The sequence below is a fragment of the Macaca mulatta genome, chromosome 13 (assembly GCF_049350105.2).
Source record: "Macaca mulatta isolate MMU2019108-1 chromosome 13, T2T-MMU8v2.0, whole genome shotgun sequence".
Classification (NCBI taxonomy): Eukaryota; Metazoa; Chordata; class Mammalia; order Primates; family Cercopithecidae; genus Macaca; species Macaca mulatta.
Genome location: NC_133418.1, coordinates 87,845,474 through 87,869,819, shown reverse-complemented (window position 1 = coordinate 87,869,819; position 24,346 = coordinate 87,845,474). Strand labels below are relative to the sequence as shown.

The following is a 24,346-nucleotide window of genomic DNA, read 5'->3' as shown; positions in this document are numbered from 1 at the left end:
GAGAGTTTCCAGTTAGGAAGAAACATGTAACACTAAACTACCACATTAGAAAAGAAGAACGGTCTCAAATCAATAACCTCAGCTTCACCCTTAAAAAACTAGATGAAAGAGAGCAAATTCAACACAAAGTAAGCCGAAAAAGGAAATAATAAAGGAAATTAATGACTAGGAAACTGAAAAATAATAGAAATGAAACCAAAGCTGCTTCTTTAAGAAGAGTAATAAATTTGATAAATCTCTAGTCAGGCTGATGAGGAAAAACAAAACAGTAAAAATACAAATTTCCAAAATTAGAAATGAGAGAGGTCAAATCACTACAGATTCAACATGTTTTAAAAAGTTAGAATATGTGAACAACTTTATGCCAATAAAGTTGACAACTTAGAGGAAATAGACAATTTTCTCAAGAAGAAACAGATAACCTGAATAGCCCAGTATCTATGTTAAAATTTGATTCTGTACTTCAAAATCTTTCCCTCAAAAAAAAACTCTAGGAGATGGCTACACCAGTGAATTCAACAAAATGTTCAGGTAAGAAATAATACCAATTCTATACAAACTCTTCCAGAATATTGAAGGGAACTTTCCAACTAATCCTATAATGCCAATATCACCCTGACGCTGAAACCTAACAAAGACACTACATGAAAAAGAAACTACATATCCATATCCCATATGAACACAGATATACATTTCTAAACAAACTTCTAGCAACATTAATAAAATAATATATAAGGATAATATATCATGACCAAGTGAGGTTTATCTTAAGAATGCAATATTGGTTAAAATTCTAAAACTAATCAATGTTATTCAACACATTAGCAAACTAAAAAAGAAAAATCAAATCATTATCTCAATAGATGCTGAAAAATGATTTGACAGGCACATGTCACCACGCCTGGCTAATTTTTGTATTTTTAGTAGAGATGGGGTTTTGCCATGTTGGCCAGGTTGGTCTCAAACTCCTGACCTCAGGTGATCCTTCCGTCTTGGCCTCCCAAAGTGCTGGGATTACAGGTGTGAGCCACCACGCCAGCCTAGATGTTGACATTGATATAATTCATGATTTTATTCATATTTTCCCAGGCTTATTTGTATTCTGTCAAGATCTGTACATTTAACATTACAAGATGTTGCTAAGAGAAATTAAAGACCAAAATAAATGGAGAGATATATCACGTACTTTCATAGGGTGGAAGACTTAATATTGTTAGGATGGCAATTCTCTCCAAATTCAATGCAACCTGAATCAAAATCCCAGCATGGTCTTTTTGTAGACACTGACAAACCTAGACTAGGCAAAACAATTTTGAAAAAGAACAAAGTTGGAGGACTAACAGCACCTGATTTCAAGACTTATTATAAAGGTACAGTCATGAAGAAAAGTGTTGTTGGCATCAAGATAGACAAATGGATCAATAAAACAGAATAGAGTCCAAAATTATACCTATACATACACACACAACTGATTTTCAACAAAGGGAGCAAAGGGAGTTTAGTGAAGAAAAGACAGGCTTTTCGAAATGGCACTGGAAGAAGTGGATATCCATATTGAAAACAAAAAACAAAAAAATTTGATTCCAACCTTGCACCATATACAAAAATTAACTCAAAATGGATCATATATCTAAGTATAAAACTATAAAACCTCTAGAAGGAAACACAGGACAAACCCTGGTTTACAAAATGTTTCCTTAGATACAACACCAAAAGCACAATTCATATAAGAAAAACAGACACACTGGATGAAATTCAAAATGTCTTTTCCTTATAAGGCACTATTTAGAGAATAAAGAGACAGGCCACCGATTGGGAAAATATTTGTAAATCACGTATCTGATAAAGGAATATGTAAAGAACCTAAAAAACACTCTCAAAAGTCAGTAATTACAAAACAACCCTATAAAACAATGGACAAAAGATTGAGCACACCCTTCTTCAAAGAAGATATGGATGGCAAATAAGCACCTGAAGATATGCTTATCATTCATCATTAGGGAAATGCAAATTAAAGCCACAATGAGATACCATTGAGATATGAGATACAATGAGATATGTATCCATTAGAATGGCTTAAATTAAAAAGACTGTCAGTAACAAACAATGGTGATGACATGGAGGAAGTGAAATTCTCATACACTGCTAGTAGAGATGTAAAATGGCACAAGTACCTTGGAAAACTGTTTTGTAGTTATCTGAACGGTAAACTAAATCTGCCCTATGAACCAGCTATTCCATCCCTAGGTATGTGCCGAAGAGAAATGAAAGCATATGTTCATGCAAAAACTTATATACAGATGTTCACAGAAGCTTTTTTTATAATAATCAAAACTGGAAGCAACTCAAATGTTTATAACAGGTGAGTGAACAAACCAATGTGACATATCCATACAAGGAAATACTACTCAGCAATAAAAAGGAATGAACTATAGATACATATACAACATAAATGAATTTCAAAATAATTATACTAAGCAAAAGAAGCCAGAATACACATATGCACAAAAGTATATCTCATGATGTGATACTATTATATAATTCTAGAAAATTTAATCCGTTGGAACACAAAACATAATTTAAAATTTTAAAAGAAAAAAAATCATTGACTGTTTAAGAGCAAGAAGGATAAGGAGCAGTATTCTAAATTGGTCAAGTACTAACCTTGGCCACTGCACATCGAACAGCCATTGACCTATCAGTCAAGAGAGACCTGGCATTCTTATAAATATCACGATGAGAGGAAGCTGCTGCACCACCCAGGCCACTTAGAACTTTCTGCAGACTCATTAAGATTTCACTTCGCCCTTGAGACTAGACATGTATAAGAAAAAAAAAAAAAAGATTTTGTAAAATAAATTCCATATTTAAACAAGAACATGCCAAGACAAAAGTTCTTTGGGTCTAATGGTCTTACCTCCAAATTATAAACAGTAAATAATGAAAAGTACAATAAAATTAAGTATCCTGGAAAGTAAGAATATTCCATTAAATATTATCTTTCTTAAAAATTAGGTGATAAGTAAATATATTCCAATGTTTCTATGACTTACTGAAGTACATACAATATACTGAGAACATGAAGACAGACTCAAAAGCTTCAATATATCTCAACGACCCAAACTTTCAGAATATAAAATATTTTCAGAATATAAAATATTAAGTATAAAATAGTTAAGAAAAAAATATATAAACCATCCAAAAGAGGAAGCAGAAAACAACCAACACATTTAAAAAAAGTGTCAGAAATATGGCAAACCTTCGTCTTCCTGTGACTAACTCCAACTCTTATATCCATATTCTCATAGTGCTTATTGTTATTTCTAACAGTGTACTCATCACAGTGTATCACAAAGCTTATTCACACTTGGATCTCTTCCACTACATCGTAACTTCTTTGAGGTCAGGACCATCTTTGTACGCTTAATGCCTGACAAATAATATTTTATCAATTCTTTTTTAATGAATGAATAGACAAATAGTTCCCAGAAGAGGTATCCAATTCTAGTCCAATGACAGGTATCACTGAACAGGAAAATAATTTAGGCACAAAACACACAGGCACAGGGAAAAGGCCATGTGATAAAGGAGGCAGAGATGGGAGAGATGCCTCTATAAGCCGAGGAAGATCAAAGATTTCCAGCAACCACTAGAAGGTAAGAAGGAAAGGAAGCATTCTTCTCTAGATCCTTCAGTGGAAACATGGCTTTGCTGACACTTTATTGCAGACCTCCAGCTTCCAGAACTGTGAGACAATAAATTGCTGTTTTAAGCCACCCAGTCTAAGGTAATTTATTACAGCAACCAGAAAATTAACACATTAGCTATGGCACCAAAAAAAGAAGAAAAAAAAAAGCCAATCCAGAAGTATCACAGGACTAAATAAAAAATAACAGGTAAACCTATTCATTGTCAAAGAAAAGCATTCTTTCTCTTCCCCCGATGTATGTTAAAAGAAGGGACAAGTAATAATTTGAAATTACCTCCTTGTTAAGCAATATGAGTACCACAGTGACAGAAAAAGAAACAAACAAAACATATTTTAGCTGACATCTAACTCTTGCCACAAGCAAATATTCAAATAATACTGGTTGTAAAACTTACCTCTGCACTTTTCAGAGATTTCAATAGATTATTCACTGTTTCTGGAAATGCGCTGCCCAACATTCTCCCCATTTTTTCATAAAATGCTCCAACACAAGCCACTGCAGCCCTGTGAGAAGTGACAATTTCACTGGTCATCGTTCAGGTTAATGATACAATTATACTTTTCTCATTTTCAGAAATCAATCTGCATTTGTCTAGGACACATTTGGCTATAATCCTTAATTTCAACTATCGAAAACAATTTGTTTATCCTTCATAACTGCAACAAATACTATACTATATTTACACTGTATTCTTGTTAAATACTATAAATTGTATTCTTGTTAAAATACAAAAGAATCTACATATGTACATAATAAATCATACCCGTTATTTGGGAAGAAATCCAAGCTTTTCTTTTTTTGGGGGGAAGACAAAGTCTCACTCTGTCACCCAGGCTGGAGTGCAGCGGCATGGACCCGGCTCATTGCAACCTCCGCCTCCTGGGTTCAAGCCCTTCTCCCGCCTCAGCCTCCCAAGTAACTGGGATTACAGGTGCGTGCCATCATTCCCAGCTCATTTTGTATATTTAGTAGAGACGGGGTTTCACCACATTAGCCAGGCTGATCTCGAACTCCTGACCTCAGATGATCTGCCCGCCTCGGCCTCCCAAAGTGCTGGGATAACAGGCGTGAGCCACCGCGCCCAGCCCCTAAGCTTTCCTTCTATGAAGACTTTCCAAATTATGTCAATCCTCAACAATCCCTCTCTTCTTTCATTATATATGACACTAATGTCAATCACTCATTTTGACAAAATTATATCATTTATTGTGTTGTAACTTGACCATTTTATATGTCTCCATCTTGTCTTGCCAGTGGAAATGTAAACTCCAGAAACAGGGAATATATCTCACACATTTGCATCGCTCACAGTGTCTGCCTCTTAATTTACAAATAATACTATACTATTTGTAAACCTGTAAAATTTAATCTAAATTACATTAACAGAACACTCGGAAGAATAAACCAATAGCAACACATTTCTTCAGGAGCAAGAAATGACCCCACTGTCACTTAGGTCAATAGTAAGTGAATAGCTGTGGGTTTAGCTTAAAGGCAAAAGTAGGGCATGGTGGTTAAGAGTGGATGCTTTGGAGTCTGGCAGACCTGTGCCTAAATCCTAGAACCCACCGTCTAATAGCTATGTGTAGTTGGATCTTGGAAGTGGGCAGGTGGTCTACCATGAGGCGAGTCACTCCAGCTCCAACAAATAAAAATAAATAAAAGCTGTGTGATCTGAGCAATTTACAGATAAGAGAGTTAACTAAATTTAGCTCACAATCAAACACATAATAAACAGTAGAATCAGGGAATCAACTTTTACCTCTTCAACTCCAAATCTCATGCTTTTTGATACCCTGTAGGCTGATAATAAATTTTAAATGACTGGCGTCACATGCCAGCAAACATTAGAGATTTCCTAAATAGGACCCATGGATCCACTGGAAATACATATGAATGTATAATCAATTCTACTTAACCAGAACTATAAAATTATGTGTGTATTTGCTAAGTAGCAGTGAACATAGCTTCAAACTTCAAAATAAACTAGAAAGTACTAGAACTGTCTAATCTCCTCTAAAACTTTTGAGGTTTACATCTATCCTAAACAAAACACAAAATCTAATCACAATGTATCTAGGTAGTTACCTAGTGATACCAGGTAACTACCTAAAAGTAGACCTAAAAATCAGAATCCAGGTTTTGAATAATCTCTCTATTTCCTCTGTAAGCTATTATGCTGACCATGGCCCTTTGAATGTTGACGTTCTAGAGTTGTATCCCTAGCCGTCTTCTCAAATATACTCCTCCTCCTAGGTAACTTTACTCATATCAAAGGATTCAGCCTACTCACCAAAACTACATTTCCAAGAAATCTAAAATCCCAACAAGAATTTCTCTTCTCAAATATACTCCTTCTCTTCTCTTCTCAAATATACTCCTCCTCCTAGGTAACTTTACTCATATCAAAGGATTCAGCCCACTCACCAAAACTACATTCCCAACAAATCTCTAAAATCCCAACAAGAATTTCCAACTACCTATTATACGCTGTCATTTGGATATTCCCATTTGTATTCCAGAATCAGCATGCCTAAAATTTAACTCATTTTCTTCCCATCACAACTCAATCCACTTAGAGCTCTCATTGTTAGCAGCATGTCACAGGTTCCACCCACCTGGGGGTTTTTATGGTCCATAGTCTCCTACTACGTTTCCTTGAAAGAAAAAATAAAACTTCAAGGGCCCCTGTTAAAGTAAGTACTTACAATTTTGTTGGTAAGTAGGCTGCAGTGTCATCTTTATTTCTGATAATGTCATTGCATTTATCAAGTGTCTGAAAAACTGTAAAAGTATCTCCAATGCTATAAAGGGCTGCGAGATTTTTAGCTAACAATTTTCGTGTAGGTGGTCCAGGTGAACTACTTATTAATCCAGTTAATTGTTCGACAAGTTTTTTCTGTTTTTCCTTTACATCGGTCTGTTACAAAAACATTTTTAAAAGAACATCATTAAAAAATTTTTTTGTTACCTTTTAATCAAAATAAAAACTACTTAACGCTTAAGGCACTCTAATAATTAAAAATTTGTATTGTATTAAACATAAACCGTGAGAATTTTTAAGTTATGGAAAAGTTCAGTAAGAAATGAGCCATTCTTTCCTACATTAAATATTCTCCTTCATTCTCCTCCAAAGCCAAAAGGTTAGCTCCAATAAAAGTGAAGACTCTGATTCAAAAAGTTATGAGACCAACTTACTGAGAAATAAATCAGCAGCCAAAAGATGCAAAATATTGGGTGTACGGACAACTGACGTCTTACAACCCAGATAGGTTTCCCATGTAAAAGCAAAGTCAGCAGTTCATAAAGTTACAGGCCAGCAAATGAAACCAAAAGAAACTGAAGAGGCCTAGGCAACAGGAAAAAAAATACCCAGCTCTACCCATAATCAATACCTAGAATTCATTCATTTATTCAAACAATATTTATTATGTACTTAATGTATGCCACGTACTAGGGCGCAACAGTGAACAAAATAGACAACAAGTCCCTGCCCTCATGAAGTTTACATTCTAGTGGGGAGGGATAGAGTTTACCAAACAAACAAATGAATGGTATGGGTGCTTACTGTTTTATGTGGATTAATTAGAAAAGGCCTCTCTCTGAAAAGAAGCGAAGGGGTGAGCCAGGCAGATACCCAGGGGAAGAACATTCCAGGCTGAAGGAACAAGCATAAAGGCCTTGAGGTTGGAGCATTCTTAGCATCCTTGAAGACAGCAAGAAGGCCAGTTTGACTGGAGCGGAGTAAGAGAGAGAAAGTAGTAAGAGACGAAGTCAGAAGGATAGAAGGGGCCAGATCAGGTAGTCTCTTGTACCCCACTATAGAACTCTGTATGTTACTCTCACTAAGAGAACTTTGTATATTACTCTGAGTAACAGTTTGAAGTAGAGGAGGGTCGTGATCTAAATGTTTTAACAGGCTCACTCTGACTTCTAAGAATACTCTATAAGGTCCACAAATGGAGAGCATCATGAGCAAACAGGAAGCAGATGCAACAATCTAGAGAGATGATAGTGGTAACCATGGAGACAAGTAAACTCTGGATTAATTTGTGGAGGAAACCATAGGATTTGCTGGTGAATATGACGTGAAATTTGAGAAAAAGAGGGAAGTCAAAAATGACTCTATGGTTTTCCCCCTAAGCAACCAGAAGGATGAAATGGTCATTTCCTGAGATAGAGAACATAGGGAAAAAGACAAGTTTGGGAGGAGAAATCAAGAATTTGGTTTGGGTATATTAACTCTGGGATGCCACTTAGGTAAGAAAGAAGTAGAGTAAACATTATTCTGGGAATCACTATTTCATAGACGATAGTAAAAATCACACAATTAGATATCACTGAGGGAATATGTACAGATTTTTTTAAAATGCCCTGAACTGAGGAAGATTTAAAAAAGAACAATTAGTAGTTAGTGAAGTGGGAGAGGAACCAAAACCTAACAGTGTCTTGGGAAGCCACGAACAGGAAGAAAACTTCACACAAACTGTGCAAAGCAATGAAAACAATATTATTTTCTAATTTGGGTGGAGGGTGTACAGATATTCATATTATGCTTCATAACTATGTTTTATATAGTCTTGTATTTATCAATTTCACAACAAAATTAAAGATGTTTTAAGTGTTTCGAGGTGAAAAGATGGAGATGGATCAAATAAGACAGAATACTGACCACTGATTGCCCAGACCACTGATGGCTGGACAAGAGCTGTTTCAGTGGAGTGGAAGTAAATCCCCGGTTGTAGGGGATTTAAGAGAAAACAGAAACTTCTAGTTAAAGATTACAAGTGAATCCATGCATTAACTGTTTCTTTTTGTTGTTGTTGTTGTTGTTATTAGTATACTATAAGTTCTAGGGTACATGTACATAAAGTGCAGGTTTGTTGCATATGTATACATGTGCCATGTTGGTGTGCTGCACCTATTAACTCATTTACATTAGGTCAAGCATTAACTGTTTCCATAGAAACTCCATTAAAACCATACTAAAGGGCAACAAGAGGAATAATAACAACAAAGCACAAATCCAAAGGGTAAAGAAAATAGGAAAAAGAATCAGCATAATATTTGGAAACCAAGTGTTCCCAACAGGGAAAGCTAAGAAAGGACCTATCTTACTACACAGGACCCCCTAAGAGATCGTGGTATTTTTAAGCCCTAGGTGCTTTTGGAGGTGGGAGTGAAGTTGTACCTTGACAGAGAGGGAATAGTTGAGAGTCTAAGAAGCAGTAAGACTCCTCTTCTCCACTATGGAAGCAGACTGAAACCTTATTCTCTGGGAAGAGTGAAATACCGTATGTCTAGACTAGGAGACCCCAGGCACAGTTGCGGTCTGGGAAAACTGCACTGAAAACACAGATATGCAGTGAAAGTACACATACTGAATGTTAAAGTCTCCACTCTTCTCCCACAATTCCAAGAATATAGCCAGCTAGCCATATACTCTTCAGACCTGAGAGTAGAAAAGTATCTTCTGGGGAATAAGCAGCCTACAGAAATCTGAAATACTACGGTCAGGAACCAGACCAGCCTACAGTGAAGTCCAGTTTAAAAGATTGGCCCTGCTGAGAAAAGGTTTTACTACTCACTTTTAAATTTGAACAGCCAAAGATCATCAGACATTTGAGGGAAGCATCTACCTTTTTTTTTTTTTCCCCCCCAGATGGAGTTTTCACTCTTGTCATCCAGGCTGGAGTGCAATAGCGCGATCTAGGCTCCTTGCAACCCCCACCTCTCAGGTTCAAGCGATTCTCCTGCCTCAGCCTCCCGAGTAGCTGGGATTACAGGCGCCCACCACCATGCCTGGCTAATTTTTGTATTTTTAGTAGAGACGGGGTTTCACCATGTTGGCCAGGCTAGTCTGGAACTCTTGACCTCAGGTGATCCGCCCACCTCGGCTTCCCAAAGTGCTGCGATTACAGGCGTGAGCCACCACGCCGGGCCATATCTACTTTTAAAGACAGAATATAAAATACACAGACAATAAAAAATAAGCTGAATCGAGACTATGCAGGAAGAAAACAAAGAAAAAAAAAAGCCTATTATTGACTCCTCAGAGAGATAAGTGAAGATACTGGGATTGTTAGGCTGCATAGACAGACCACTTGCAATGGGTGATGATAAATTTAAAGTGACACCAATCATGTAGCCACGTTTTTCTCCAGTTACAATGAACTGCACAGGTAGAGATATAAAGAAGGTAGGCAATGAGCTGGATTTAAACGAGGTTTGAGTTTTGCCACTAAATTCCCATTCGTGCAATATTCTGAAGTTCCATAAGTGACCCACAAACCTTCCAAAACATAATATATGTTTTCTTAAGAATCATGACCACATAATCTCTTTACATTAATGCAACTGGGAAAAAAGAGCAATACCATACCTTGTTGGCAGCAACCAAGACTTTATCAAGAAATCGCAACCATTCAAAGATAAAAACCGGTCTTTTTGCTTCAGTGATTTGAGCCAAAGCTTCTTCATTTAGCAATAAACTGTGGGCTAACTCCATTACTGAAGTTTTAAATTCACACCTTAAATTTAACAGAGTAAAAAATACTTGTAAGTTTCTTTTTAATGTTGAAAGTCAAGCTTTATGGAATATACCCACTAAGAAAAGTATGACTACTCATTTCTTTTGTGGAAAAACTCAACTTCTTTGAGGCAAAACCTGAAAACATACTTTTAAAGGACAAAAATACAAACAAAAAAAAAAAAGCGAAAAAAACTGCTTGGTATAAGGAAGAATGAATCATGGAGTGAAAGGAAAATTAAAATAAATTACTGCCCAAAAAAAAGGCATTATTCCAGAAGAAATATGTCCAGCAACACATATGTCATTTACTCTTTCTATAAATGAGAAAACTGAAGCACTAAGATCAAACACCCCAGCCGGGCTTGACAACCATCCTCCTCTTTTTCTCGTCCACTGTTCGGTATATCGCACCTTTACCCTCCCGCGCTGCACCTGGTCAGGGGGACTGAGGTCAAAACACCCAGCACAGACATCCCGAACTGCAGGTCTCCAAGACTCTTCCAAAGGGGATGGGTGGGGCGGCCAGGTCCCGGCGGCCAAAGCCTCAGTGACAACACCGGGCGGTCAGGAATGCACCCGAGAAGCCTCGCGCGCTCGGGGTCTGGCTTCACCCGGCTACTCCAAAAACCGAAAGCGGCTGACCCGGGGAAACGCAAGAGGCCGCCGCAAGCCTCCGTGGGGTTCCGCAGGCTGTCAATAGCACGAGGCGGCGGCTCGGAACTGCGCAGGGAGCCAGAAAAGGGAAAATGTTCAGTACGAACTCAAATTTCCTCCCCACCCGTCTAAAAATGTACGTGGGACAGGAGTCCGTGCGTGTCAACGTGCATGCTTCCGCGACCTCACCTTCTAGTCTGAAAAGGCAGATCAGCTGAGCTCCGGGGGCAGAGGCAGCCACCAAGAGACCCGGATGCCCCACCTCCCGCACTCCTGCCTGCAGGAAACAAGGGAACAGCGCTTGCGCGGAGGGCTGGTCTTGCGCAAGCGCAGTCACCACGTCCTCCTATCACCCACCACAAGTTTCCAATTGAGTCTGCGCTCGGAAACTGCTGTGAGCCGAGGCCCGGAAGTCCGATGCTGGTTGGTGGGCGCATGCGCAGCGCGCGCTCCGCGGAGCTGAACCGGGGCGAGTAGAGAGCTGTCAGATAAGAGAGCTGTCAGGTAAGGGTCTGGGGAGCGCCGGTAGAATGATAAAAGGCAGCGTGCGGTGGCCGTGAGTACCATATCACACCGTCAGCCACCTTTCCATCCGTGGGTGGTTGCGTCTGTGGGGCGCTTGCAGCCAGGAGGAACGCGGGAGGGAAGGGATCAGCGGTTCCTGAGCATAGTGTTGAGAGTGGGACATTTCTTGTCACATTTGTACTGTAGGTCCATCTCTCCACTTTTATATGTAATAGTACTCTCAATATGTCTGTTTCTTGACTACCCCCAGTAAAAAAACAAAAACAAACCTACTCCTACAGTCTTCCCACTCTCAAAAAATGTTAACTCCTTCCACGTATTCAGGCCAAAAACTTAGCGTTATCTTGACATCGTTCTTTACGTACTACCTACAACATCAGCAAATCCTGTAAGCTCTACCTTCAGGTATACCCCAAATGCGACCACTTCCATTGCTATCACTCTGGTCCAAGCCTCCATCATCTCTGCCAGAGTATCGCCTTGTGACGTTTATGCTTATGTTTGATGGAAATGGATAATGCTAAAGTATATTTTACCAATAGAAAGAGAGCTTTAAAAGCAACATGTAACCGCATTCAGATGTGCCTGGCACTTTAAATAGGTCTCTTAAAAACAATGTAATCCTATTTGCAAGGCACTGTGACCTGGATTCTTTGTGGTTTTGAAATAGTCATTTAGCCATACTGAGCCTTAATTTCTCCAATAGGAAAAACAATTCCTACCTTGTAGAGTTGTTAGTGGTGGTTAAGTGTGATAAAAATGTGTGATATACTGGGTAAATGTTAAACCATTATGTGTAAAAATGCTGTTATTACAAATGAAGAATCAGATTTAGAGGGAGTAGGTGAATTATCATAAATGCTGTATATAATAGTGCACGTTTTTAACTTATAATAAAAATAGGTAAACTAAACTGTAATGTTTAAAGATGCACACGTGGATGACAAAACTACCAAGAAAATGAAGGAAATGATTGCCATAAAAACCAGAATAGTGACTATTCTTAGAACCAAAAGAGAGGTGCAACTGGGTAGGGGACGAGGGCTCCCAGGTGCCTGATAAGGTTCTACCTCCTGATAACTTTTGCTGCATAACAAATTATCCCCAAATGTAACAGCTTAAGATAACTGTAATCATTTGTTATCTCAGAGTTTCTATGGGTCAGGAATTTGTTAGCAGCTTGGCTTAGTTTATTAGCATGGACTTTCTTAAGAAGTTGCAGTGAAGATGCCAGCCCAGGCTGAGTCATTTGAAGGTCTCCCTGACTGGAGCAAGAGGATCCATTTCCCAGGTAGCTCGCTCCTGTGGCTCATGAGTTTGTGCTGACTTTTAATAGGAGGTCTTGATTTCAATCGTGTGACCTTCTCCATAGAGCTTCTTGAGTATACTTATGTGACAGCTGACTTCCTTCAAGTGAGTCATCCAATTTCAAAGTTAGAATGACCTAAGAGCTGCAGTTATGACCAATAAATCAACTCCATCATTTCCACAAAATCCTATTGGTTACACAAATTAATCCTGTTCACTGTGGAAGGAGACTACACTAAGGATGTAGAAAACCAAGCAGCAAGAATGATTGGGAGCCATGTTGGAGGGTACCACATGGTTACAAGAATGTTTGACTCACAAAAATGTATTAAGCTGTGTGTTTGTTTTATGTGTTTTCTGTACTTATTTAAAAAGTGTTTAAAAATGACATGTTGACATAGGAAAAAGTTATAAAATCACAAATATTAAAGACCCTTTTTATCCTCATTGTTGCTAAACAATTATTAAGCATTTATGTTTTGGATGCAGTGGTAGGTAGGGATGATATAGGGGACTTGTTTTTGTGTTTAGCACAAGATATACATTATCTAGTTGAGAAGATATACATTAAAAATATAAAAAATCAGGCCAGGCATGGTGGCTTATGCCTGTAATCCCAGCACTTTGGGAGACCAAGTGAGGCAGGTGTATTACTTGAGGCCAGGAGTTTGAGACCAGCCTGTCTAACATGGTGAAACCCTGTCTCTACTAAAAACACAAAAATTAGCTGGGTGTGGTGGTGGATGCCTGTAATCCCAGCTACTCGGGAGGCTGAGGCACGAGAATTGCTTGAACTCAGCAGGTGGAGGTTGCAGTGAGCTGAGATCACACCACTGCACTCCAGCCTGGGCAACAGAGTGAGACTCTGTCTCAAAAAACAAAAAAGAATACCATTAAAAATTAGTATAGTAATCCTTTTTTCATCCAGTGTAATTTTCTGGACACTTGGTTGCAGTTGACAGAACCTCTACTTCAGCAAGCTTAGGTAATGCAGAAATGTATTAGTCTATGTAATGGGGTAGAATGCTAAGTCGCAGCATCAAAGAATCCACGGCCTTGAAAACTAGGCTCGTTTTCTCTATCTGGCTTCATTCTTCAGACAAGATCCCTTCATGTGGCCAAGAAGATGGCCATCCACAGCCCAGCTTCACATTCTCCCAGTTCAGAACACCCGTAAAAGACTTTCTTTCCCCGACAACCCATATATTCATATAATGTAAGGAAAGAGATGGTTATTTCCCTGGCTGGGTCATCTCGTCCCCTATTGGCTGGACATAGGGTACTATAATTCACCATATTTGTGCCCAAGGAAATATGGGATACTGACATTGCCACCTTCTACTAGAACCACATGAAGGGCAGAGGGTTGGGTTCCCAAAGGAAAAGATGGTAGGCAGGAAAAAACACTATATATGCACCACAACAAGTGACTACACTTTTGTCTTAAAAGCAACTGAACTAGCAACATTGACATTGCCTGTGAACCTGTTAGAAATGCAGAACCTCAGGTTCCAGCCCCAGAATCAGATTCTGTGTTTTAAGAAGATCTCAGTGCAATTTGTATACACAATAAAGTTTGAGTAGTACTTTTGTAGATAATTACTTTAACCCATTAAGGGCCAGTAATTACATGATTTTAACTATTTTGGATAGAAACTGTCCCTCAAAAATATTTCCATATAAGTGAGTTGTTAACTATATCGAGTTCCACATGAGCAGCTTGGACATAAAGTGCTGTAGAGAAAGGCCTGGAGTGGTCAGGACAGGTTTCTGAAGGGAGGGTAGCCTTGGCCTACAGGGAAGAAATGTCTATGCTGTGTTCAGAGGGCAGTGAGAAGCCATGGGGCTTGAATAATGAATCCTTAGGGACAGTTGTGTCAGATTATGAAGGACAACATCTCATGCTTTGCAAAAGTGACTGGTCCCCCACTGCCTACAGAGTCAGGTTTAATGAAGGATTTGAAACAGGCTAATAACCTGACCTGACTTGTATTTAAAAACAAACAAGCAAATAAACAAAAAACCTCTGGATGGGGTGCAGAGGATGGATTGGAAGAGGAGACCAACTAAGAAGCTGGTTAAGAAGCTGTTGTAATAGTTCAGGTGAGGAAAAAAAAAAAGTGCCTGAACTAAAGCAGTGGTCGCAGCTGTAGAAAAAATGTCTGTGAGGAGTTTTATGGAGGAAGACTTGACACAGCTTCATAAGAGGTCAGGAGGAAGGAGATAATGATGACATTAATATGGAAATACAGGGGATGTAGAAGGCTGGGGAGAGGGGAAAGAAATGAGTGTTGAGTTCGAAACGTCCACAGATAAAGATGTCCAAAGGGCACCTGAATATATAGTGGAGCTCTAGAGACAGCTCATGGCTGCAGATACAGAAAGGTTTATTTCCATTCTGATACACACACACAAAAAAGTAATTATTACTTTATTTGTAGATACTATAGCCATATGAAGTTGAACATGGCAGAAGAAGAGGACTATATGTCTGATTCCTTCATTAATGTCCAGTAAGTAAATGTGCATACCCAATGCAATGATATGTATTAGATGTGTAGATTAAGCAATGACATTTTATTTTATTTTTTTGAGACAGGGTCTCACGCTGTAAGCCAGGCTGGAGTGCAGTGGCACAGTCATAGCTCACTGCAGCCTCCAACTCTCCAGGCTCAGGAGATTCTCCTACCTCGGCCTCCCAAGTAGTTGGGACTGGCAGGCCTGCACCATCATGCCCAGCTAACTCTTCTTTTTTATTATTTGCAGAGACAAGGTCTCACTATGTTGCCAAGGCTGGTCTCTAACTCCTGAGCTCAGGCTTTGGCTTCCCAAAGTGCTAGGATTACAGGCATAAGCCACCGTGCCCAGCCTGACATTGAGTTTAAATGTGCGGTTGGAAAGTCAGTCTTCTTGCTTTATGGAAGTACCTCCTATGCCTCCATACAAAGATACTAGAAGCCACTTCCTCCTTTTAATGCTAACCATTGTACTTTTGCCCATGATCCTTTTTATTGCCTTCTTCCAAGGAAATTTACTCCTTTTCCTTTATTTCATCATATTGTCTCTTCTAGTAGTTGGGACAACTTTGTTCTTTATTATATACAACTTTGTTCTTTATTATTGCCAACATCCTAGAAACATAGTAAGTCTAAACTTACTATATCTGATTTCTTCAACTTTGTGCTTTCCTTATTTTCCTACGATCTGGCACCAGCCTTCATCATTTCTACTAAAACAGCCATTCTTAGAGGTCACTGATTAGGCTCTAATGTCATAATAACAAAGATGATCATAGAGGTAGTGCCGAAATATTAACTGTTGTCAGGTGAGTAAGTGACAGAGTTATGAGAAAACTTGGCCAGGCGTGGTGGCTTATGCCTGTAATCCCAGCACTTTGGGAGGCCGAGGCAGGCGGATCATCTGGGGTCAGGAGTTCGAGACCAGCCTGGCCAACATGGCGAAACCCTGTCTCTACTAAAAATGGAAAAAATAGCCGGGCATGGTGGTGGGCGCCTGTAATCTCAGTTACTCAGGAGGCTGAGGCAGGAGAATCGGTTGAACCCAGGAGGTGGGGGTTGCAGTGAGCCGAGATCATGCCATTGCACTCCAGCCTGGGTGATAAGAGCAAAACTCCATCTCAAAAAATTTTTAAAAAAAGAAAAGAAAACTTTATGGACTCATCTAAAAAAACTTTTCCCTTATTCAGAGAAGATATCAGACCAGGATTGCCAATGCTAAGGCAAATCCGAGAAGCCCGCCGAAAAGAAGAAAAGCAACAGGAAGCCAATTTGAAAAACAGGCAGAAGAGTTTAAAAGAAGAAGAACAAGAAAGACGTAACGTTGGGTTGAAGAATGCACTAGGCTGTGAAAACAAAGGGTTTGCCTTGCTGCAAAAGATGGGCTATAAAAGTGGTCAGGCACTTGGCAAGAGTGGTAAGTCACGAGTGGAAATAGACAGGTATTCCTTAACACCTAATTGTGACTTATGAATGAGGACCAAAGCTGATGCTTTAATCTTTATCTACATAGAAATTAAAACAACTTGGGCTTTTTAGTCTATTATGTATTAATAAGCCTTATGGAGAACTTTCATCATCCCGCATCTATTTTAGATACCACATATGCCATCAAGAGCTGCTTATCAGCCCAGCTTAGCCTTGAAGGCACTAACAACTGAGATGGATGTGGCTTACAACAGAAGTAGCAAAGAATGGTGATAAGTGGTGGGTTGAGAAGTGCAATAGCTAAAGACATTGAAACAACACTGAGGATGATGGCAAGACTTTGCCCTGCTTGCTCTGTACCTGTGGCAGCCATCTGAGTGACTGTCCAGTTGGAGAGGCTTAATTCACACCTCTCTTTTTAGGAAGTGAAACTGCTTATTAAGATAGAGAGGCTATATATTTATAGTAACCTCTGTAAACAGTTTTTCTTTCCTTTATCTTAATTGCTTTGCTTTCACTTAAGGCTATCACCCTCTTGCACTAATAATATCAGTGTTGTTCCTTCTTAAAACTCCACCTTCAGGTGGCATAGGAGGCTGTGAATCAGCCTTTTTGATGAGTAGGTATTTGAAGACAAGGGAGGTAATTGATTATATATAGAATACTGATGTTCAGATTTCAGTTTTGAATATCATTGAAACAGGAGGGCATGTGCATAGAGCATTGTAAAGTTGCATACTTACACTGTCCTGTAGTTTGAGGAAGATTTTCTAAAGTAGTTTGTATTTCATTCTCTTTCAGGGGGTGGTATTGTTGAACCGATTCCTCTCAATATCAAAACAGGTAGGTAATTATTTTGGAGCATACTTGCCAGTAATAATAACTTACCCTTAGATCTACCACATATATTTGCTCAATAAATACTTTTTTTTTAATGATGGTACTGTTACAGTTCAGTAAAATTTTGTTAAATTTCTAAACATCTTCAACCAGAAAAGAAATAAGTTTTAGTGAGTATAAAATAAAATTTAAACTACACAAATGTGGGAAGAACAAATCATTATAACCGTTGAATGTGCAATACTGTTTTTGTCCATTGAAATGTCTTAAAACTGTTTGGCTCTGGGAGGCCGATGCAGAAGGATTGCTTAAAGCCAAGAGTCGGCTGGGCGCGGTGGCTCACGCCTGTAATCCCAGCACTTTGGGTGGCTGAGGTGGGCAGATCACCTGAGGTCGGGAGTTCAAGACCAGCCTGGCCAACATGGAGAAACCCCATCTCTACTAAAAATACAAAATTAGCCGGGCATGGTGGCGCATGCCTGTATTCCTAGCTATTTGGGACGCTGAGGCAGGAGAATCGCTTGAACCCAGGAGGCAGAGATTGCGGTGAACCAAGATTGCGCCATTGCACTCCAGCCTGGGCAACATGAGTGAAATTCCATCTCAAAAAAAAAAAAAAAAACAGCTAGGAGTTTGAGACCAGCCTGGGCAACATAGCAAGACCTCGTCTCTGCCAAAAATTTTAAAAATTACCCGGGTGTAGTGGCACATACCTGTAGTCCTAGCTACTCAGGAGGCTGAGGCGGGATGATTCCTCGAGTCCACAAGTTCAAGGTTACAGTGAGCCATGATTGTGCCACTACATACCAGCCTGTCTCTATAAAAATAAAATAGAATAAAAGTGTTCTGAGACAGATTTACCTACCAAATGTTTTGCTTAATACATTGGATGAATTCAAGAGAAAAAGATATACTTTATTCATCATACTTAAGTAAAACTATAACAGTTAATACTGTTTTTCTGATTCGAAAAATTGTTCATAGTATTACTATCTTATGAGATTAATAATCTTTGTAAAAATCAGATTATGTTTTGGGCTTAAAAACCTTAGTGTTTTCTACTATTAGTGTATTCAAATGATTTGTGAGTGATAGTACTCAAGTGAGAATTGCATTTAATCTGTACATACAAGTCAGTATGTTTCTCATCAGAATTTTCGGTTTGAATAGGGAAAAGTGGCATTGGTCATGAGGCATCATTAAAACGGAAAGCAGAGGAAAAATTGGAAAGCTACAGAAAAAAGATTCACATGAAAAACCAAGCTGAAGAAAAAGCTGCAGAACAGTTTCGGTAAAGCTGTTTTTCAGCTGGTTTTGGTTTTATTTCCTCTTTATTGTGGTATGTTCTCTGGTACTTGGGCATATAAAATGGTTAAAGAGAATGTAGACCTTCAGTGTACAATTTTTCCTTTCAATTAGAATGCGACTTAAAAATAAGCAAGATGAAATGAAGCTAGAAGGAGATCTCAGAAGAAGCCAGCGAGCCTGTCAACAATTGGATGCCCAGAAAGTAAGCCTTTTACCAGCTTTCAGTTTAGTAAAGTGTTTTGGTGCCCACTGTGATTTCATATATATGTGTGTGTATATATATACATATTTATATATGTGTGTGTATATATATATATTTTAAAAAAACTAAGAACTCCAAGCCTGGCTTATCTACTCATTAAAGCTTTCATGTAATGTGCACTTCTGATCTGTGATAATTTATATAAAATTATATATTTTTATAAATATATAAATTTATAAATATATAAATTTTATAAAGTGTTTTTACTCTTAAAGCCATACTCGGTGAATACATATTGAAAGAATGAATTCATGTTGACATGAACGTATTTGTCATGCTCTTATGTTTAGTATGTTTAATTGAGAATACTTCTGTATTTTCAGAATATTCAGGTTCCCAGGGAAGCATGGTACTGGTTGAGGCTTGAAGAGGAGACTGAAGAAGATGAAGAAGAAAAAGAACAGGATGAAGATGAATATAAGAGTGAAGATTTAAGCGTATGCTTTGGCACCATTTCCTTCATAGGGTGTCTCAGCCTTGGCAACATTAACACTTTGAGTTGTGGTAATCCACTGTTGTGGGGAGCTGTCCTGTTTTTCGCAAGATGTTTAGCAGCATCTCTGGCCTCTGCCCACCAGATACCAGTTGCACTTTTGCTTATGACAACCAAAACCCTCTCCAGACATTACTAAATGTCCCAGAGGGGAAAAATAACCCCTGGTTGAGAGGTACTGCATTGCAGGATTATTTTACTAACCCCAAATGAAAACTTACATATAATTTTTCCCTTTAGCTTCCATTTGTCCTCTCATCTCAGCTACAGTTCAGATGATGAATTAGCAACAAATGTAAATTATTTTAATTTATACCTTATTTCCTGCAAAACTTCTACAAGTGATTCTAATGTGTACTTTTTTTCTCCTACTCATAAACAACAAAAAAACACAATCAAAAGGAAATGGAGGCTGGGTGTGGTAGCTCACACCTGTAATGCAAACACTTTGGGAGACCAAGACTGGTGGATCAGTTGAGGTCAGGAGTTCAAGACCAGCCTGGCCAACATGGTGGTGTATTTTAGTCTCTACTAAAAATATAAAAATTAGCCAGGTGTGGGGCACCCAATAATCCCAGCTACTTGGGAGGCTGAGGCAGGAGGATCACTTGAGCCCGGGAGGCAGAGGTTGCAGTGAGCCGAGATGATGCCACTGCACTCCAGCCTAGGTGATAGGGCGAGACCCTGTCTCAAAAAAAAAAAAAAAAAAAAAAAAAAGGAAATGGAGATTATTCAAGAAAGGAAAATACACCCCTATGGTTACTTGAGTGTAATAATTTTGTAGAAAACATTCACAATTTGAAAAATCTATATTCCACTTAATTGGGAGACCACTGATGAGAACTTTTGTGGCAAAAGGAGGCAATATTCACCTTCACCTTATCTGGGGGAGGTAGATGCCTTGAAAGTAGAAAAAGCCTTTAAAGGATGCTGATTATAATAAGGCCATCCAAAAACTATTTTCTCAATGTTAACAAGCAGTCTCTATTGTGTCTGGCAGACTTGTGAAAATCTCAGGGTGGCTAATGAACTGGAACACATTCAAATATATCAGTTCTGCCCTTGACGTTTCTAATAACTATTCCAGAGTATAGCAGAATATTTACAGCCTTGAGCTAATTCAGCATGATCTAAGAGCCAGAAAACCAAGGTTCTGTTCAATGTAAAGTATTAATGTGCTTGTATCCTATATCTAGGTACTGGAAAAATTACAAATATTGACTAGTTATTTAAGAGAAGAACATCTGTATTGTATTTGGTGTGGAACAGCCTATGAAGGTAAGAAAATGCTTTATACTTTTTAAAAATAGATGAATACTCTCCAATTTTTAGTTAAAGTCATTCCCCCACTGACAATGGAGATTTCTTATTCCATTCAAATGGCAATATGGGACCAATGTCTTAAATAGTGGATATAGAAATAATTGAGGCTTTATGAGAATTGCATTTAACTTTTAAACTGGATGTGTGAAAGGGAATTTTTCAGTGTTTTGTTTCAAAAGAAATAATTTTAGAATAACCTGAGGATGATGAATGTTTTGTGCTTTATTTTTAAAGATTCTTTCTTTGGCTACAGATATTCGAAAGAATTTATATTAAATTTTTAAGAGCTAATGTTTATATAGTTAGATAGAATATTACCCCTAAACCATAGAAATCAGATATGTTGAAATCCATTCCTTTTTTTTTTTTTTTCCCATTGTAAGGATAGAAATGGTTTACACTTACTAGGTGTCTTACAGAGCCAAGTGTTTCTCCTTCTAACACCTTTTCCCCAGCTACCTTTGCTAACTTGTATTTAAGAACTTTGTACTTGAGAGTGAAGTATTTTTGGTTATTGTTGTTTTTATCTTTTCTGGTTTGTTTAGCAGAATAAGTAGAAAACATCAGATCAAAAAATGCATGTTATGTTTAAATAATATTCTAGAATAGTTTACTGGAGAAGGTGTATTAATCTTTCATTTCCCTCACATAACTTACAGATAAAGAAGACCTATCTTCAAATTGTCCAGGACCAACTTCTGCAGATCATGATTAAGATTATCCCCAATAAAGTAGAAACTCGAAAAGTGTTATTATTTCCTAGGGATGGACAATTCAGCAGCTGGAAATCCAAAATTTTTTATGCCAGTAAAGAAAGAGGGACTTTATATAATGTTTTGTTCTTTTCGTACTTTATGAGTGTTCACTGACTTGAAAAAAATAATGCAATGGCATTTCAGAACACAAGTATCATAGAGATGGACAGTTACAATTTATTGCTGTATTGTGATACATGAGGGGTTTAAGGACACCAACAGGTAACTATCTTATTCCCCTCTTCACTTTGGAACAAATTGAGAGATAAGAAATGGGAGTCAGAGGAAGAGAAAAATATCCACTTTATCAGTGAATAAACTGAAATAGAGAAGAAGGTTGACTTTTTCTCCAGTTGAACACTCTATTAATTTCTCCCTGATTGGAGAGAACAGCAGGTCTCTGTCTTGTTGGGGCAGAGCCCATCTTTGCATTCTGAGACCAGTTAGTTTTCAAGGTCAGGGAAACCACCAGGGACTGGACCACACATGCTTAGTTCCTTCTTGTATCACCTGTGGGATGAGACAGTTCTCTGTTGGGAAGGAATGAATGAGGATTCAGAGAGCTTTTTCCTACACTTCTTGCTTTGAAAGAGCAAGGAGAATTTCCCTTCCCTCCATCCAAGCATGAAGAGGAGGGGAAAAGTATTCCCCTCAATAAGGCTGATGTCAGAGGCAATGTTCCACCAGTACTACTAAATTCTAATCCATTTTACAAACAAAATAACTGTGATAATTTCTGGTAAAATCATGAGTTTTCATGACAATGTCTATATCCATTATATGTGATCTGTTGGAAGTTTTGGCTAGAGAAACTTAAGAATTGTGAGGAAACTCAAATATCGTGTGATCCAAGTACTTACTGAATTTGGAAACCCCTTGATAGCATTCCCAGCAAGTGATAGTTCAACCTTTGCCTTTATTCTTCCAGCCACAGAGAGCTCACTGCTTTAAAACCATTCCATTACTGGGTAGCTCTAAATTGTTTTGTTTTCTCTTAAACTGAAATCTCCTTCCCTGTAATTTTACTGAATACAGCTAAGGACATACCATGTGGCATATACTATGAGAGAGCTCCATCCAGGGTGAGGCATCAAAATCATGAACCTTTTTAAAAGTTCATATGCTCAGGCGTCTCTCCTAGTGATTGATTTTGATTCATCTAGTCTCAGGTGGTTCTGGATATCTGTATTTATTTTGAAGTCCCAAGAATGAGTGATGAGCACCTGAGGATAAGGACTAGCGCTGAGGTTAAGTATAGAGCGCCACCATTCTTTGGATAGAGTTGTGATCACCTGTGTGATTTTATAGCTCACCTTTTAGTTGGATTGAGCAAGAGAACAACCCCTTTTATTAGAAACAGCATACATAAGAAGATCGCAAAAACTAACCTACACTTGCTAGGGTAAGATAATCAGTAGTACAACTTGTATTAATCTCTTAGTACAACTTGTATTAATCTCTGACTTAATATTACCTAATTTACTTTTCAAGCTTAACTTGGGGAGCTTTACAAAATAATAATAAAAGGGTCCCATCCCAAGAGATTCTGATGCCATTAGTTACTGTGACTTGGGCATCACTGTCCTTGATTCTAAAATGCAGCCTAGCTTGAACCACTAATCTAGTTAACTTCTGGGCCTCAGTTCTTCCTCCAGAAAACTAATTATTTTTATGAATGTAAATATATATATATAAAAAAAATATTTTAAGTTTATATGGTTGGATGCTATTGTTTAATATTTACTTTTTTGTTTTAAAAAAATTATAAAATTGGCTGAGCGCAGTGGCTCACTCCTGTAATCCCAGCACTTTAGGAGGCCAAGGCAGGCAGATCGCTTGAAGCCAGGAGTTCAAGACCAACCTGGCCAACATGGTGAAATCCCTCTCTACTAAAAATACAAAAATTAGCTGGGCATGGTGGCGCACGCCTATAATCCCAGCTACTCAGAAGGCTGAGGCATGAGAATTGCCTGAACCTGGGAGGCAGAGGTTGCAGTGAGCTGAGATCATGCTACTGCACTCCAGCCTGGGTGACAGAGCAAGACCCTGTCTCAAAAAAAAAAAAAATATATATATATATAATTTTATTAGTAGCTATTAATAAAACAGAGGAGTACATTTTACCCTTGCAATTACAGTCAATACTTTGGTGTCATTTCAGCCAACATAACAACATTCAGTCAAATCCCAAAGCCAAATGGATAATTTCAGATGGAATGGAGTTAGACAGGAACCGGCTTCCCCTTCTCCTCTTACTATGAGGACAACCCACACCTGCTCAGTGGCCTAAAATATTTTAAATATGTTCATGACAATTATGCTGCGAATGCCAGAATAACACTGATGGAACCCATGACTTCACCAGGATTGTGGTCTACATTTACAGGCCTAGGACTGGAACTAGACCAGCTTAGAGAGTGGGAGATATCCCTCCATTCTTGTCCATCGAAGGATAAAAGTACAGGCTTTCAGCCAGGTGTGGTGGTGCATGCCTTTGGTCCCAGCTACTCAGGGGCCTGAGGTGGGGAATCCTTTGAGCCCAGGAGTTTGAAACCAGCCTGGGCAACACAGTGAGAGACCGCCATCTTAAGGAGAAAAAAAAAATCAGGCTTTCAGTATGAGTAAAAACTTATTTTTAGGCCTTTTATGACTTTATAAATAGGCAATAATGAGCACCGAGGGAAGCAAAACA

General features: G+C 38.5%; 2 protein-coding genes across 9 annotated transcripts in view; one reads left to right on the top strand and one right to left on the bottom strand.

Moving 5' to 3' along the window:
* HEATR5B (HEAT repeat containing 5B) overlaps nt 1-11,147 on the bottom strand; it is a 106,104-nt gene extending 94,957 nt beyond the window's left edge. For 5 of the 6 annotated variants that reach the window (XM_015112105.3, XM_015112106.3, XM_028831760.2 and 2 more), the window contains exons 1-5: nt 11,086-11,147; nt 10,093-10,240; nt 6,419-6,630; nt 4,105-4,213; nt 2,665-2,814 (exon numbers count right to left, since the gene is read on the bottom strand). In XM_015112105.3, the coding sequence (XP_014967591.2) occupies nt 2,665-2,814; nt 4,105-4,213; nt 6,419-6,630; nt 10,093-10,218 (597 nt within the window). In that variant the 5' untranslated portion in view covers nt 10,219-10,240; nt 11,086-11,147. Of the gene's footprint in view, nt 1-2,664; nt 2,815-4,104; nt 4,214-6,418; nt 6,631-10,092; nt 10,241-10,653 lie in introns of all 6 variants that reach the window. The other variant, XM_015112109.3, reaches the window with a different exon arrangement.
* A 202-nt stretch (nt 11,148-11,349) lies between these two features.
* On the top strand, nt 11,350-22,012 carry GPATCH11 (G-patch domain containing 11). 3 transcript variants are annotated; one of them, XM_077959723.1, is made up of 10 exons: nt 11,350-11,379; nt 13,710-13,714; nt 15,171-15,242; nt 16,436-16,662; nt 17,475-17,516; nt 18,684-18,804; nt 18,933-19,023; nt 19,407-19,520; nt 20,773-20,854; nt 21,559-22,012. In XM_077959723.1, the coding sequence occupies exons 3-10, from the start codon at nt 15,184-15,186 to the stop codon at nt 21,612-21,614; spliced, it is 792 nt and encodes a 263-aa protein (XP_077815849.1). In that variant the 5' UTR covers nt 11,350-11,379; nt 13,710-13,714; nt 15,171-15,183; the 3' UTR covers nt 21,615-22,012. The 3 variants fall into 3 exon arrangements, with proteins under 3 accessions (XP_077815849.1, XP_014967599.1, XP_077815848.1); XM_015112113.3 differs by lacking the exon at nt 13,710-13,714 and having other exon boundaries at nt 11,350-11,400; XM_077959722.1 differs by lacking the exons at nt 13,710-13,714; nt 20,773-20,854; nt 21,559-22,012 and having other exon boundaries at nt 11,350-11,400; nt 19,407-20,298.
* Nucleotides 22,013-24,346: the final 2,334 nt, after the last annotated feature.

Coding starts and splice junctions, on each gene's coding strand:
- GPATCH11 (XM_077959722.1), top strand. CDS start 15,184: ATGAAGTTGAACATGGCAGAAGAAGAGGACTATATGTCTGATTCCTTC. Junction 17,517..18,683: donor TCCTCTCAATATCAAAACAG/GTAGGTAATTAT, acceptor CGGTTTGAATAG/GGAAAAGTGGCATTGGTCAT. Junction 19,024..19,406: donor AACAATTGGATGCCCAGAAA/GTAAGCCTTTTA, acceptor CTGTATTTTCAG/AATATTCAGGTTCCCAGGGA.